The sequence below is a fragment of the Bacillus rossius genome (genome assembly GCF_032445375.1).
Source record: "Bacillus rossius redtenbacheri isolate Brsri chromosome 9 unlocalized genomic scaffold, Brsri_v3 Brsri_v3_scf9_2, whole genome shotgun sequence".
Lineage (NCBI taxonomy): Eukaryota > Metazoa > Arthropoda > Insecta > Phasmatodea > Bacillidae > Bacillus > Bacillus rossius.
Genome location: NW_026962013.1, coordinates 28217072 through 28235252, shown reverse-complemented (window position 1 = coordinate 28235252; position 18181 = coordinate 28217072). Strand labels below are relative to the sequence as shown.

The 18181-nt window shown below is 36.8% G+C and overlaps 1 protein-coding gene across 1 annotated transcript in view; it reads right to left on the bottom strand.

Annotated features, from left to right (window-relative positions):
* Positions 1-379: 379 nt before the first annotated feature.
* LOC134543186 (ring canal kelch homolog) overlaps positions 380-18181 on the bottom strand; it is a 51059-nt gene continuing 33257 nt past the window's right edge. Inside the window, exons 10-13 of the mRNA XM_063388080.1 lie at positions 3411-3551; positions 3216-3330; positions 1139-1279; positions 380-857 (exon numbers count right to left, since the gene is read on the bottom strand). Coding sequence (XP_063244150.1) covers positions 685-857; positions 1139-1279; positions 3216-3330; positions 3411-3551 — 570 coding nt within the window. The 3' untranslated portion in view covers positions 380-684. The remainder of the gene's footprint in view (positions 858-1138; positions 1280-3215; positions 3331-3410; positions 3552-18181) is intronic.

Below are 18181 nucleotides of genomic sequence, written 5' to 3'. Positions count from 1 at the left end.
TTTCCTGGTCCCTTTAAATATGTAAAAATGAGGTGCTACTGTATCAAGAATGCAGTTAGATTTATCTCGTTACTACTATGAAAATTTTTGAATTGTATGCAAGAAATACAACATACAATGTTTCAACTTTGGTTTGTAAACTAGAAGAACAACAAGCTATGTATTTAAAAACACCTAGTATGGTCAACATCCCATCATAAACTTTTCACTGTTTTATAAAATGCAAAAACCAGTTTTGTTTTATAAAACTTAAATCTACATACTTATGTACATATGTTCAGGAATTCAGAACCTAAATTTAAAAAAAAAAAAATTATTAATGTTTTGCTACATAAACTAAATTCTACACGGTACTAAACAAACTTCAACAAGCTCAACATTTTTCAACATCATGACTTTATAACCAACACATCCTACACTTTTCAGTATCAAACACAATATTTCTTTCCGCTTCTCATTAGCAAGACTGAAGGCTATGAATTGCATAAAAATTAGATTCATTGGCACGTTTTATGTTGATTCGGAAATAAATAAAAAACGACGACATGGCTTGCGCAGCCTACAGGGGGGTGGTAAAGGAACTACGTGACTGGGTGGATGGGACGATCAGTGACGCCAGCACGACAGCAGGAAGAACCCTCCCCGGAGCAGGACGACGCGGCGGCGTCGGCACGGGGCCCTGCTTCACGTGGGCCTGTCGATGACGCAGACGCCCGCGTAGCTGCGGCCGATGCCCATCGACGAGGGCAGCACGGCCCACGAATCGGTCTTGGGGCTGTACACCTCGACCGAGGCCAGGTTGGACGAGCCGTCGTCCCCGCCGACAACGTACAGCACGCTGTTCAGGGCCACCACGCCTGCCACAGTTCCGCCACACATGAGCTACACTCACGAGTACTCCACCCTAAATACTCGCATAGCATCCTATGTATAGTTTCCCTTTATTAGTAAAAATTGACGTACATTTGCATAATATTTGGGGAAAATAACACCATTTTCAGCTAAATATTACACCACTTTTTTCCATTAAAAAAAAAAATGCTCTGCCCATTACTTATTTTAATCACAACCAATTTTACATGTTGAACCATAACGACATTCACCTTACAAGGTAATAATAACTTCCTGCACGTCTCACCTGCGTTTCTCCGACAGAAGGCCATGTCCGCAACTGGGGTCCAAGTTTTTGTGTCTGGATTATACGACTCCACGCTTTTCCGGACGAGTGGACCGTCATGGCCCCCCACAGCATACAAAATTCCTTCCAGAACACCAACTCCTGAAGAAGTAGGGGCAAGCACATGTATCCCAATAAGAACAAAAAAGAAAAATTACAAAAAAAAATAGCATGCACTTTGATAGATTCACTGTCAAGTTCGCACAGTCGGAGAAGCATTTTAACTAGGGATGAGCGAGTAACTGATATTTTCGGGTACGGTTCGAATCCACAATTACCCGTACCCGGATTTGTTGTACTTACATGGATTTGAAAAGTATTACGAATATTCACAAAAGTTATAAATTAATTTAATACGGCTCAAATATACTAGCAGTCAAAAATAAAATTAGGCTACTATTACGTAAGTATTTATAATATGATGTATCAACGAAAGATATGTAAATTAAATAATTAACACAGTGACATTAAAAGAATTTCGAGATTTCAAGAGCTTAAACTATAATTACGAATTTCATCGTATAGCAAACTATAAACTAAAAACAATTACATACCTACAAGAAAAAAAGTCTTGGCTATTTATTGGAGAAAAAATGGTTAAGTTTGCTGAAACATTTATAAAACTGAGATTTTCCTGTGGCGTGCAGTTTATTACGATTGAGTTGGAGAATCATATATGTTTTGGTTTTCATATTTTAAAGTGTTTATTATTAATTAAGTTTACATAATTATAATTATAAACATTTAAATTTCAATGCAATAAATAATTGTCAGTAGTTACAGTTAGAAAAAAGAGAACACACATTATTTTTAAATTAATCAGTTATTTTTAATTATTCTGTGTTTAATAATCGGAATCGGATTCATATCTCAAATATTGCCAGGGATTCGAATCGGATTCGAACCGAAATGAAAATCAAGGATTCGCACATTCCTAATTTTAACATCTTATTATAAGAGAAGTTTAAAGCGAGTAGTCACTGAGATTTGTTAGCTACTAATGTACTTTCAGGGAAGGATACGTGAGATCTAAAACTTACCAATTTTAATTCCTTAAAATTTAAAAGTTTGCACAATATGTTCACAAACGGATTACGATTAATTTTACAGACTGAAGTAGGAATAAATAAATATAAAGTAAATAGTCATAGCTTGCAATAGAACTTCCAAAACTATACAAAAACACATCAATTCGAGAAGTTGTTCAATTTCACTTATTATGACTTATAAGACTTCATTAGAAAACTGCATCATATAAGGATATAAGTAATATTAAAAGTCACAGTTAAAATTCAGAGCAATGTAGTACTAAAAGACTCACACAAACTTTCTATAGTTTTGTACTACTGCCAATGAAGTAAAGGTTCGATTAAATTTATGTATGTATATTAATCTTGGACCAACAGTGAAATGTACTTTTTGGTAATTGCTATTTAAAAAATTTCTCTTCTCAAAATCTATGACATAACATGGTGAATGGCTCTAAAATTAATATCAGTATTTAAGCTCTGTGAATGTATCTAGTCCAAGACTTAAAAGCTATAAGCTATTATTCAGTGTAGTGTGCATTGATGCCGTTGTGTAGCAGTACCTGACATTTTCACAAATAGTGGTTCCATGACTTTTGCAGTGATAACAACTTATTCGTGATAAATGTTAAAATAGCAGGGAATTTAACTAAACATCATTTTTACAGCAGAAAATGTTCCATTTAAGAAAAACCCGGATGTTTATTGACACCTTGTCCAACATCAACTATAAAGATGTATTTAAGTAGCCTATAGGGAGTGATCTCATGTATTGTTATTTTTGATCATTGTGTAACAAAAATGATTTTTTTTTAAAACATTGGTTTGGTTATTATTAAGTGCTGAAATATTTCTTATACCCACTGTCCTAGGGGTTTTCTTTTGTTCATTAGTGGTGATTTAGGATCAGAGTTTCTGTTGGTTGTGGACTTGCATGAGTGTTGAACCATGCTAAAAAAGTAGTAACTAAGAGTAATAACTGAGATGTCTTGCGACTCCATGTGTATTACCTGCACCACTACGCCTGGCAGACATCTCCGACACGGGGCTCCAAGTATCTGTGTCCGGGTTGTAGCATTCCACCGAGCTCAAGCACTGTCTGGAAGCCCCATCGTAGCCCCCGACCTGTCGGAAGTCACCAGTCAGCCACACGACAAACAACCAAAACCATCTCGGCACAAGCACACAGGTGCGCAAACACTCACCGCGTACAATAGGCCGTTGACCACACCAACCCCTACGCTACTTCTCCTCGTGGACATTGGTGCTATCATGCGCCACTCGTGGGTGCGGGGATCATACATCTCGGCCGAGTTCAAACCTGTCGACCCGTCAAAACCCCCCACCTGTGGAGAAATTTCAAACACCATAAACTACTTTTTGTAAATAAAATCTTGATATCAATTAGCCTAGGACATACAGTAAAACTCTGTTAAAATTATCTAAAGCGGCTTATTTTTTAGACTAGATTTAGACTTAAGATTTAGACTGCAAATTTTTGGGTCGAGTCGAACCGAGTTCAGTAACAGTACCTTTGAATCGAGCCAAGTTGAGTCCACACTTGATAATTTTTTAGTCAAGTAGAGTCGAGTTCTTAAAAATCGAGTTGAGTTAGAGTGATTGCAGAAATTTTAGACAAGATTATAGTAATGTGTTTCTTGTGCTTATGTTAATAGCAGTTTACTAAATTTAGTATGTCTTCAATGAGTCTTTGACGAGTTGGACATTTCTGACAAGTGAATGAGAAAAAATACTATCAAGTGTACCTAGTTATGATTTCTTTTAGAATTGAGTATTTTATTCCTACTGGATTCTGGGAAACTCAGTTATGAAAGCTTTTGAAGCAAAAAGAAAATTGTGTGGTTTAGTGAATTACAAATGAGATTATATTATTAATAATATTAACTATGTTTTTATTGCTTTAAATTATTTTAACCTTTCAATTTCCCAAGATGGTAATTCTGAGAGACTATTTTATAGATAAAAAAATAATATAAATTATTTTTAGAAACTTCCTGACATGTTGTATAAATGTTTCCCAAGAAAGCATTGTGATACATCAAGTAGTTGACAGTTTTAACAAGTGGTTAGATTTGGTTAGCTACATAACAAATGGTGAAAATGGTAGGCTGGGTTAGTTTAGCTACAATTCAAATACATACATACATACTTTATAATTGTGTGGACTGTGGATTAGGTAAGGTTAGCTACATTAAAAACACCATAAAAGGGGATAGTTGGTTAGATGAACATAGCTACGTTATAACTCCATAGTTTCTAACTTGATTTCAGTTTTTATGTAGCTATTTAACATGATTTTCAATGTAGGTAAACAACTTGTTAACACTTTAAATACTAGTAAACTACTGTAAGTACCACAATACCCTATTAAATTACTAAAAAACATGTCAAGCAGCAATAATTTATATATTTGTAAAATTTTTAATGGTTCAAGGTTTTCCTTCAGAATTACCTCCCTAGACTTCGTAGCTTTTTAGACTATAGTGTTTCTTTATAAACAAGTCAAATTAAAAAAAAAAAACTTTGCAGCAAAATCTGGTGATAAAGGTAGTAGCTAGTAGGTACTCAAAATACATACTTGGAATTTTTAAATATTTTTCCCTCGAAAAACCACTATCTTCTTCAAGTACCTTTTTAAATCCTAACATACCAAAATCATGTACATAAACTATAACCTTAAAAAATATATATAAACAACAGAAAATTAATTTGTATTATTTTTCCTTTCATTTTGCCTTTTTATGGTTACAAACAAATGTTCTGACTTCAAAAATGCCATACTTAGGAATTTTTAAACGTGAAATTAAAAAAAATTAAATTACATGTAAAATATGAAATAACTTTCGTTGGAGACATACATAAAGCCGTCCACCATTTTGACTTTATGGTCAAAGATATGACAATACATACCGTATCATTTTCATGTTCATGCCAAACAGTGATAGTACTATCAATTGCTGATTTTGTACAAAAAATGTTAACATTAAAATATTTTCTTTTCATAGATTGTTAGTGTGTTGCAAACCTATGACGCTATGACGTATACCAGGTTATTCCAAAATTACATCTTTCCAGTATTTTGAAACGTAAATAGAGGAATACGTATACAGTTTATGTTTTTTGACAGTGTAATTATGTAAAATTAATCCATTTCTTAAGAAAACTGCAAGAATGTAAATATGAAATTACACTGTGAAGTGTTTTGTATTGGATCTTAACATTGGTGTAAAATAGAATATAGAAATTATAACACCTAAATGTTAAGATTAGAGTATGCACAAGATATCTGAATATCTGGTGACAGTTGAATTAATTACTGAATAAATACAGTATCTGTTATTCCAAGTTAGTATTTTCTGCTTAGCAACAAAGAAATTACAAGTATATTAATAATATTAATTTTATTATAATTTTTCACATTAAAAACCTAAAAATTCATGTTTTACAACAAAGTAACAAAAAAATTCACTGAAAAACAGCCTGGGTAACTAATTAAGAGCGGTAGTCTTGAGCAAAAAAAATTATAAAATAGACAATGTTCATGCTCTAAACTTATAGTTCTTATTGTCCACTGATGCTTTTTTTTTTGCGGTTAGATGTTGGATGATACCGAATGTCGGATAAACATAACACTTAATCCTTATTCCAGGGTGAATTCATACTTTGCTAAGTTTACAGATGCACAATGCCTATTGCACTGTTTCTCTTATTCCAGAACTCAATGTACAGTGAAATTGCTTACTTGAAATACACACTGTACATCCAATTATACAACAATACTATGTAGTATGTACGGTATTTACCTGAATATAATGCAATCATTTTTACCAAATCTGTGGAAACTAAAAGAGGAGATGGCATTATATTCGCAAACTTGTATCTTACCATTGGGAACAGTTGAAAAACTATACGCTCTGTCCAGTGGCGTGCCCAGGATTTTGCTCTGGGGGGGTGGGGTGGGGTGGGTGGGGGGGGGGGGGGGTCAGACAGAAACCTAGGGCCTTTCCGGGGGGCCTGGGGGGTATGGAAGGGGGTCCGGGGGTCCTCCCCCGGGAAAATTTGGAATACGTTTTCAATATTGCTGATTTAGGCTATCTAAAATGGAAAGTGAACTAAGTTTAATAAAACATTTATGCTTGTGTCATTGAATTTATTTTAATATCACACAAAATATTTATTTTTTTCATTTTATGAATTTAATATTGAAATATTTTTAGCCCTGGGGGGGGGGGGGGGTCCGGTCCCGCTCGTCCCACCCCCCCTCCCAGGCACGCCCCTGGCTCTGTCTATAAAATGCATCACTTATGCAACTTTAGTCCGGGGTAGGGGTGTGCGAATAGTGTATTTTGAGGGTCGAATATTTTTTAATCAAATAGTAAATTTTTTGAATAGAATGCGAATAGTTTCGAAGTCGAATAGTTGTAATATATATATTTTTTTATATGTTACCACACTGAACAATGGCGAGTTTTCATATATTTAGTTTATATAAGATATTTTCTGTGAATGAAACTACAAAAAAAAATTCATTTAGTATTTTTAACTATATTCCTTTGGAAATGGCGTCGTGTTTCGTGTTTACGTTTAACGTCTGGCTTTTGAAACAAGTTGGTTTAATGTAGGATGATTTTGGTTTGGTTTATTTCTTGAAATGAACCTTTTAAAAATACATTGCGGTTATGTTAGTAAGAATGTATAAATACTTTGGAAATTACATTAGAATCTGGTGAAAACTGAAACTCTTGGAACCACCACGAGAAATAAAACACAGCCATGTAAATACCGTATTGGTCCGAATATAAGGCGACCATTTTTATTTATTTTATTTTTTTTACCACAAACGAGAGATAAGAAATTGCCTTATTTTCGCACACAAGACGTCAGCACCGCAAACATTAGTTCCAAGCTGAAAGCTACAGTAGAAACATTGTTAAATAAAATGTTCACGCCTTTTTATATTAACTAAAACTTTGTTACCTCACACGAGGAAAACAATTAATCCACCTAATATTGCAGTAATTCACAATTGTTTAAAGTTCAAAATTAAAATATTTGTTCTTGAGTAAAAATGTGAATGTTGAAGCATCTCAAAATGGCAACCTTTTATTACACAATTCATATTTGTACTTTGTGTACAATTGCGTGTTAACATTTACGGTAATTTAATTTCAGATTTTTAACGGAAATATTTGTACTAAAATATCACAGCTATTTTCTGAACGATTGTTTACGTTTACAAACAGAAAATGTTAAGAACATTTTGGATGTAATGTTTGGAAATTCACGGTTGCCAACTGTCTTTCCACAATATTTCTTTGTTGTAAAACGAACATTGCCGAACACGCACGAAGACGCCATATTTACAGGAATTTGGTATGTTGCTTCAAAAGCTATTTTAATAATTTCACCGTAATCCACTCTTTATTTATGTAAAAACCTTTCAAACAACATAATTATCATAGATTATTCTTTAAAATTCATAGGACAGAGACTCTCTGTCAGAGAGTAATATGGACAAATATTCGCGGTCACGTCACCGAAGTTATTCATGGCCGTATGCTTCACCATGGCAGCTAGCCACTTGTTTTGTTCCGGCAAGCTGCATTCTTTGTTTGCTTTTTTAAGTTTAACACACTACTAAATAGTAATACGTAGCTTAAGTGAAACGGAAAGTATACATAAATGCAATTAATTTCTACCAAAAATTATTTTTACATTTGTTTGGCCTCCTGAAACTGCAGGTCGCCTTATATTCGGGCCAATACGGTATTCACAATTTTAATTTTAAATTCTGCTATTCGACTTACGAATGCGAATAGTAACTGACAAACGAATAGTTCATCAGTTACTATTCGCAACTATTCGTGTTTACGAATATTCGCACACCCCTAGTCTGGGGCTTCCTGAACCTGTGCACAGGCACACAGAGGAGAGATGCAGGATGAAGGGCTGTTGGGGAAGGAACCTTTTCCCCTCCTCTTTCACCCTCCCAGGCGACTACCTATATCGCTTTCTGAACAGCCAATGATTTGGAAATACGTACAGTCATAATTTTTTTTTCTTCTAACTGCAGCTTGGTTTTCCAAAAGAGACCAACTCAATCACTCTACTCTACGTGTGCCAGAAAGTGTCTAATAAATATGGAATAAATTTAATAATGTAAACAATTGTCAAGCGCTACATTTTTGAATTATGATTTCTAGGGATGGTTAATTTTCATTTTCGCGAAATAGATGCGAAAATATGCTAAATTATATTTTTTCCGCTATAAAATGCTAAATCTAGGCTATTCCGAGATAAATGCGAAATCAAGGTAAAAAACATAGATACGTTTTCACTCTACACAATTTATTTACCGATTGTATTTCGTTTCAGTTCAGTACCGTAAAACGGGGTGAATAGAAACAGTGGGTGAATAGAAACAGTCTGCTAAGAAGGTATTTATGAATAAAACCATTAATTTTTAATCCTTATATTTTTAAAGTAATTTGCCAACATTGTTAAGAATGATTTTTCATTGAAGATTTAGTTTTTCTGAATCTCTAAATGGACCGTTTCTATTCACCCCGCTGTTTCTATTCGCCCCGTTTTACGGTATCAAAAGAAACCCTCTTTTTATGGCGTATTCAGCACAAGTATCTTATTGTCACGTCATTCACAACACTATTGTTCGTAAATATTGAATGAAGAATGGCCATCCGTGCCTCGCGATTGTAAACAAAGCAACGAACAACTAGCTGGAAGAGTGTCCGTCATCTTGCAGAGTACAAGTTTTTAGGCCACCATATTGCGTCATCTCTGCTTCGCCGCGCTAACAATATTGTAGGGCCTAGGTCCCATTTTCTGGCTGTGTTTCATGTGAAAGCCACGTTCTTGTGTAGTCTGTGGAAGGTAGTGTGTTTACAAATATGTGCATACTCGTGAATGTGTTGGGTGCCGTTATTTCTCGTGGTAAAAATGGGACGAAACGTACTTTCCATTCGTGATCGCATAAATGAATACAAAAGTGAACAGTTCTACGAAAGAGATACAAATATTTTAGTGTGCAATTTATGTAATCGCCGTCTGGAGTGGAAAAAATAAAAGGTGTACTTGAAAAGCACATTAAAATCTGAGGGACATCAGGCTGCAAAAAAAAAGATTCACCGAGAAATCGGATGAAGGAAAAAAGTTGGTAAAACGGCAAGCAACGGTTTCTGGTATGATCGGAAACCAAAAGAAGGCTAAAATTAAAAAAATAAAAAAAAAACTAAAAAAAAAAGTTTCAATAACATTATTTGTGCACGCTACATCAACTATGGCCATGAACACGGCTAAAAAATATTTATTGTAATTTTAAGTATTCAATTTATTGCACTCATAAGTGCTAAAAAGTTGTTTGGAAACCTGCCAAGATAGGCTATCTTTGTAAATGTGCTAGATCTTTATTTCTGTGGTTGTTAATAATTAATATGTGTATTATTTAATGCTTTTTAAAAATATACTTTTCGTCAGTAATGTAAAATGAGAGAATTGGCTAAATCTTGTTTTTAAAAATGCTACAAAATGCTAAATTTCAAATTCAAAATGCTAAATGTTATTATTTTAAATGCTATAAATCACCATCTCTAATGATTTCCAATCCATGGTCTTTTTCATAAACTCATAATCAAAACGTTTGGGGGTCACGTTATATTCAGTTGCATTGTTTTTGGGGATATACTGTTGGATTTGTAAATAGTGCTTACCCTAGATTTATGTTAACTAATTCAAGTGTTGGACGCTTCAAAATTCAAATATGGCGCCATTTCGCTGCCATTAACTCAAGCGATCCTGGTGGCCATCAGGAAAGACTCAGTGGTTCGTCTGGTACCGGCGTCATCGGACGTCCGGCTATCGTTTTTGACTTTCATGTTATCTGGTAACAGTTTCAGTACGAAACATTTGGTCCTCCGGGCCGGATCAATCCGCTAACCGCGATTACTGAGCTATCGGGCTCAGTTCTAGCATTGAATATATATAACTTATAGAAGTCGCGAGGGGATAGGATTTATTATTCCAATTTTCGGATCCAAAACTGTGGTAGTTGTTAGCTCCGCCGCTAGACAGCTCTTCTTTCCACAAGAGGGTACTCGTAGTTACCAGCTTCCACGCCAGAGCGCTGTAGCGTCGTTTTTTTCAAGGTCGTGCGCGTAATTCTCTGTCTCACTCTATCGAGAGGCGGTGCCTTTTGTTGAAATCCGAGTGCTTAGATACGGGCGGGCGCAACTGAATTGGAGGAGTACGGCCACCGAAAAAAAAAGTGCGGTTAAAAGATTCCAACATCAAAAATTAAGTTTTAATTATAAGAAAACTACAGAAATTTCTTAAACGTAATAACGTAAAAAAAAAAAAAAAATACTGACATTCGTAGTTCAGAATTTATAAAATGTGTTAACGGAGTGGCGCATTGAGTAAAATGGCAAAACATAATTTGGAATAATTCTTGACAACGTTGAATGATTTTGGTAGCTATGAAACAACTATGGCTGCGATGACTGTTCAAACGCGTGCACGTGTTGTTATTAGTAACTGAAACTAATGGTATGATGTCATACTTTGTGGCTATGCAGTTTATAATTTTTTTAACATAAGATGAAGCATTTTTACATAATTTTTTGGTTGTTTCGTAATTCAAAATAAATAATCTTAAACGTTATATGGTGAATATTCCCAGTAACGAATGACCACAAAAAAAATCAATTTTGCCAACATAGATCTAAAAAGTTAACGATTTACTATGTTAAGTTGCTTATAAATAACGCACATTTCCCGGATCTCCAAAGAAAATAAGAGTTTGTGTTAGAGCATTGAGTTGCCACTCTTTGGCTGTGTTCCAAATAGGTAAAAATGCGTGCTCACGTACTCGCTCTCGGAAGTGACGTCACGAGAGTGTTGTTCCATATAGTCGAGTGCGAGAACGAGAACGAGTGCGCATATCGAGTGTTTTTGAATGCATGCTCGTTGCATACTCTGGTAACCATTGTTTGTCTACGTTTACGTCTGGACTATTGATCTAAACAATGGTAAATGAACAATGCACGTTTCATTTAAGTAGCTGTTCGTAATTAAACAACACGCGATGTCATGTTATCTGTAAGACGTGGAACAAATATGCAACAAAGATTAACAAGTATGATACCGGTAATAGCACGGAAATTGACCCGGAGGTACAGGTTAGGTTAGTTAATTTTAACATGATGAAACATAAACATATACATACATGAATTTAGGTGATGGATTAACCAACTTACATGTCTTAATGAAGCAGTTTGCATTAGACATTGTTGTAGGAAACCTCATACGCAAATAATACCCTAACCTACTAGTAGTATAGGAATGGGGCTTCTGGGACATGGCTTCTGGCTGTGGTGCCTGTGGTGCCGACCGCCATCTTGGATTGTGACGTCACGGCGGCCATCTTGGATGACCTTGACCTTGACCTTTGACCTTGACCTTTAATTTGATCCTCAAAAATCGCCAAAATCCGCCAAAATTGGGCAAAATTTGCCCAAAATTCGCCAAAATTTCCATTTCTGTGGAAACAAATTCCGCCAAAAAATCTCAAAAAATTCCACAAATTAAAAATTTCTCTTTTCGAGGGAAAAATTTCCCGTTTCGAGGGAAAAATTCCCGTTTTTAGTCCTTAAAAATCCCAGCGGCTGAAAATTCCTAAAACTGGCTTAAGCATCCTTAACTCAAGCCTCAGTTAAGCCATTTATAGGATTATGACGTCACCGTTGCATTTTCCGTTACGCCCGCCATCTTTAACTTTTTTATTTATTATTCGATTTTAATGAAATTTTTTTTAAATTATAAAAAAATTAAATTAATAAAATTTTAATATATTTTTTTTTAAAAATTGTACTTTTTAGACACGGAGTTCGGAGTCCTCGGTTCGAACCCGACGAGGGCAAAAAAAATTAAAAATGGCGACCGATCCTTCCTCACAGTGGCTGCAGGCAGACTGACTCCCAACACTTTTTTTTTCAAAGCATATATAACGTCACCTAGTATGACGTCATGTCCGCCATCTTGTCTTCATTGCTGGAGACCACCATCTTGTTTTCATCGGCGAGAGTGCGCTGATGCCATGTTAGTTTAGTTCTTATCCGCCAGAGTGCAGTAATCATTTATTATTGCTGTGACACCCGCCATCTTGTCATTTGGCCGCCATCTTGTAAATCCGTAATTATTTAGCTATAAATTTGGGAAAAATTCCAAAATTCATTAAATAAATCACTCATCATTTTACAGATTGATTCGTTCAGTTTCAGTCCTTGGTTCGATACCCGATCGATACAATAATGTTTAATTTTATGTAAAAAAATAATAATTTCAATAAACCATGTTCATCATTCTTAAAGAGACTTTAAAACCTCTACTACCATCATCCTATAAGCCATCAACACCACCATCTTGGAAAATTCGTAATTATATTGCTAGAGATTCGGTAAAACGTTCAGAAATCATTAAATAAATTTCCAATCAATGTACCGATTAATTAGATCGACTTAGGTCCTTGGTACGATTCTGAACGATGAAAAAAATATTAAATATAATAGTGGCAGGTCCGAGAAATAAAGCAACACAAGTTCTTTTACAAACATAATATTTATTACATAATTTCTATTCTACTACAGGATCACTTACGAAAGCCAGCAACTTTATAATCAATCATTTAGTTCCGCATCGGTGTGAAATGACTAATTCTTAGCTCCAATCGGTTTATACTAGACAGAGTCCAACCAGAACCTTTACTGACATAGTTCTCCTCTTCTTGACAGAGTTTCTGGATACCGTTTTTAACAGTTTGCTTCACATCGTTAGAACTGTAAATTACTGCAGCCGATGTCTTGAATGCACACTTCTTCACTTTGTCATCTAACGGATATGGCTTTCCATATAAACAGTCCAACCACAAGTTATATTTTAATGGTCCGTTTGTTGCTACGTCATCAGTAAGCTGATTGATTATGTCCTGTCTGATATCATCAAGAAAATTACAAATGTCCTTCGACTCACCGAACGTATTTAGATAATAATAGTCTTTCAACGTTCCACGAAATGCAGACTGCGCCAAGTAGAACCCATTATCGTTTACTTGTAATGCACCGAACACAGTCTTAGGTTTATTTTCATGTTCAGACGTCATAGCAATCGGTTTCTGCACATCTGTTGTTTTGGTTGTACGCTTTCGTGTCTCCAATCTAAAGCGAGGAGTCGAAATGTCGGCAGGTAGTTCAGCAGTAGGAGCACAGACTCCACCTTTACATTTCTTCGCATGATGTCGCAAACTGTCAATTCGAGTAAACCATTTAAGGCACTCATCACAGCGAAACTTCATGCGAGAAGGATTCTTCATGCATTTGCTCCGCTCATGTCTTCGTGCGCCATGGGAAAATGCGAACGACGTATCACAGTAGCTGCAAGGATACCGTGGAGATATAGACGAGCCTTTCAGACCTAATCCAGATACAGATGTTGCAACAGTAGTACCATTTCCAGGCATACTCTTATGCACATCGATGCATCGTTGTTGCGCCGAAACCTTTACTTTCTGCCGCACGGCAGGACCTTTGCATGCCTTCATGTGCGTTTTCATATTATCTTTTCTAGCAAACTGCTTATGACATTTCTCACAAACAAACATTTTGCGATATAGGTTCTTGGCACATTCGCTCCTCTCGTGGCGTCGAGCATTGCTGTTGTTTGAGAAAATCTTGTCGCAGTAACAGCACCGATGTTCGTTAGTTGTCAAATCAGCATCCATTGAAGTCTCCATCGAGTTCGAATCGTTGTTCGTCGTGGTTTCCTGCACAGCCAGCTCTGTAGTCATTAAGCTCTCTTCTGCTGGTGGTACCACGACTGATGAAGTCTCCTCCAATGTTGTCGTCCTCGTTGCCAACGGGATCTGCACCTTCTTAGTCGTCGCTGACGTCAAGGTTCCCGTAGACGATGGTACAACGTCCATCATATTCGTCGTTTAAGTCGGTAAAGATGCCATCGAGTTCGCAAGATCAAGTAATTACGCGACTTATGCACCAGATGAATCAAATTAGGTGATCCTTACAACGTCGTCAGTAACAAACTGAGCGTCCCGATGTCTAGGACTCGCTTATATACATGCACCGGATGGAATAATACGCTAGTCAAATCAAGATCAATTTACTATAATACTAGAGTCAAATCATCATTAAAAATAGAAGCACCATCAAAAAGGCAGCACATTTTGGACGCGCCGTCAATAAAAAGGAAGCACATTCTACAAAACGAAAGCTCATTTAACGAAAAGGAGGTACATTCACACTTACATTAAACTCGATAGGATGCGATCGTCAGTGTTAAGCTAGGATATAATGTCTACATAAGTTTATGAATCCACCAGTTAGTAGTTCCATAAGTAATTGACTTCAACAGTCTTTTGGCTCTAATAATCGTTGGCTACAATTTTCGTAGGCTCCAATATTCGTTGACTCCAATATTCGTTGGCTACAATTTTCGTAGGCTCCAATATTCGTTGGCTCCAATAATCATTGGCTCCAATATTCATTGGCTCCAATATTCATGGGCTCCATTATCAATTGGCTCCAATTGCTCCAAATACTCCAACAGGCTCCAAAAGGCTCCATCTGTCTTTTGGCTCCAACAGTCTTTTGGCTCCAACAGTCTTTTGGCTCCAATATTCGTTGGCACCAATATTCATTGGCTCCAATATTCATTGGCTCCAATATTCATTGGCTCCAATTTTCATTGGCTCCAATATTCATTGGCTCCAATTTTCATTGGCTCCAATATTCATTGTCTCCAATATTCATTGACTCCAATATTCATTGACTCCAATATTCATTGACTCCAATATTCATTGACTCCAATAGGCATTGACTCCAATAGGCATTGACTCCAATAGGCATTGACTCCAATAGTCATTGGCTCCAATAGACATTGACTCCAATAGTCATTGGCTCCAATATTCATTGTCTCCAACAGTCTATTGGCTCCAAAATTCTTTTGGCTCCAATATTCGTTGTCACCAATATTCATTGGCTCCAATATTCATCGGCTCCAATAGACATCGGCTCCAATAGACATTGACGCGAATAGTCATTGGCTCCAATATTCATTGTCTCCAACAGTCTTTTGGGTCCAAAAGTCATTGACTCCAACAGTATTTTGGCTCCAAAAGTCATTAGCTTCTAAAGTCATAGGATCCAACTGCTTTTTGTCTCGTCAGCGTCAAATATATTTGGCTAGAATGCTACGAGTCTAAGAGACTATGAGCCGCAAGACTACAAGTCTAAAAGGATCTAGCTGGTTAGGAGTTATTCATGCCTGCGAGGCTACAGAGCTACGAAGCTTCTAGAACTCAAGTTTAAGTGACTGCGAGGATACAGGACTACAAGTCTGCATGAGTACTTGACTACGAAGCTACTCATCTACAAGGCTCCAATTGACGCATCTGTCTTCGTCGGAATTTTCTCTTTTGATCCATCTGCTCCAACAGCATTATGTTATAAGAATTACAAGGCTACTTGATTACGTAGCATCAAGTCTACGAGGCTCCATTGCATCATTACTACGAGAATACAAGCCATGAGGTTACGAGACTATGCGATTGCAAGTCTTAAAGGTTACGTGATCGCGAGGCTATAGGGCTACGAAGCTTCCAGAACGCATGGTCACGCGACTGCATGACTAATTGGCCGCGTGGCTACGAAACGTCATGTCTCTAACTGACTTCAATAGCAATATTCAGTGGTGAGAGTTAATTTATCTCATGCAAAGGTACTTGGTGCAAGTAGTTCCGCTTTTCAACATCAGATGACGTCACGTGTTGCTTGCAGGTAATTAATATTTCCTTTATGCGGAATGCGGGATGCTCACTATCGATCGCATAAGAAGGATGGCTTCAAGGAAAAGGAAGTTCATCCTTCCTGCTAGTGCTTCTCAGATTTCTCACGGTCCGCCATCTTGGAATGCAACGTCACGGCGGACATCTTGGATAGGTGTGACCTTGACCTTTGACCGAAACCGCAGGATTGATCGCAAGCACACGGAGAAAACCACCAAAATATTGACAAGAATAATCATAAGCACACGGAGAAAAACGACACTCGTTTTCTTTGAAATCATAAAATTACAGGGAAAAAAATTTAATAAATAACAAATAAATTAATAAAAAATTTAAAATGGCAAAATAATACAAAAAATACATAAAATTCTGGCTTGTACTAGAACTATATCTTTGCTAAACAATGAGAAGTTCACAAGCTAGCAGAATCTGTTTATGTATTTTTTGTATTTTTTTGCCATTTTAAATTTTTTATTAATTTATTTGTTATTTATTAAATTTTTTTCCCTGTAATTTTATGATTTCAAAGAAAACGAGTGTCGTTTTTCTCCGTGTGCTTATGATTATTCTTGTCAATATTTTGGTGGTTTTCTCCGTGTGCTTGCGATCAATCCTGCGGTTTCGGTCAAAGGTCAAGGTCACACCTATCCAAGATGTCCGCCGTGACGTTGCATTCCAAGATGGCGGACCGTGAGAAATCTGAGAAGCACTAGCAGGAAGGATGAACTTCCTTTTCCTTGAAGCCATCCTTCTTATGCGATCGATAGTGAGCATCCCGCATTCCGCATAAAGGAAATATTAATCACCTGCAAGCAACACGTGACGTCATCTGATGTTGAAAAGCGGAACTACTTGCACCAAGTACCTTTGCATGAGATAAATTAACTCTCACCACTGAATATTGCTATTGAAGTCAGTTAGAGACATGACGTTTCGTAGCCACGCGGCCAATTAGTCATGCAGTCGCGTGACCATGCGTTCTGGAAGCTTCGTAGCCCTATAGCCTCGCGATCACGTAACCTTTAAGACTTGCAATCGCATAGTCTCGTAACCTCATGGCTTGTATTCTCGTAGTAATGATGCAATGGAGCCTCGTAGACTTGATGCTACGTAATCAAGTAGCCTTGTAATTCTTATAACATAATGCTGTTGGAGCAGATGGATCAAAAGAGAAAATTCCGACGAAGACAGATGCGTCAATTGGAGCCTTGTAGATGAGTAGCTTCGTAGTCAAGTACTCATGCAGACTTGTAGTCCTGTATCCTCGCAGTCACTTAAACTTGAGTTCTAGAAGCTTCGTAGCTCTGTAGCCTCGCAGGCATGAATAACTCCTAACCAGCTAGATCCTTTTAGACTTGTAGTCTTGCGGCTCATAGTCTCTTAGACTCGTAGCATTCTAGCCAAATATATTTGACGCTGACGAGACAAAAAGCAGTTGGATCCTATGACTTTAGAAGCTAATGACTTTTGGAGCCAAAATACTGTTGGAGTCAATGACTTTTGGAGCCAAAAGACTGTTGGAGACAATGAATATTGGAGCCAATGACTATTCGCGTCAATGTCTATTGGAGCCAATGTCTATTGGAGCCGATGAATATTGGAGCCAATGAATATTGGTGACAACGAATATTGGAGCCAAAAGAATTTTGGAGCCAATAGACTGTTGGAGACAATGAATATTGGAGCCAATGTCTATTGGAGCCAATGACTATTGGAGTCAATGCCTATTGGAGTCAATGAATATTGGAGACAATGAATATTGGAGCCAATGAAAATTGGAGCCAATAAATATTGGAGCCAATGAATATTGGAGCCAATGAAAATTGGAGCCAATGAAAATTGGAGCCAATGAATATTGGAGCCAATGAATATTGGAGCCAATGAATATTGGTGCCAACGAATATTGGAGCCAAAAGACTGTTGGAGCCAAAAGACAGATGGAGCCTTTTGGAGCCTGTTGGAGTATTTGGAGCAATTGGAGCCAATTGATAATGGAGCCCATGAATATTGGAGCCAATGAATATTGGAGCCAATGATTATTGGAGCCAACGAATATTGGAGCCTACGAAAATTGTAGCCAACGAA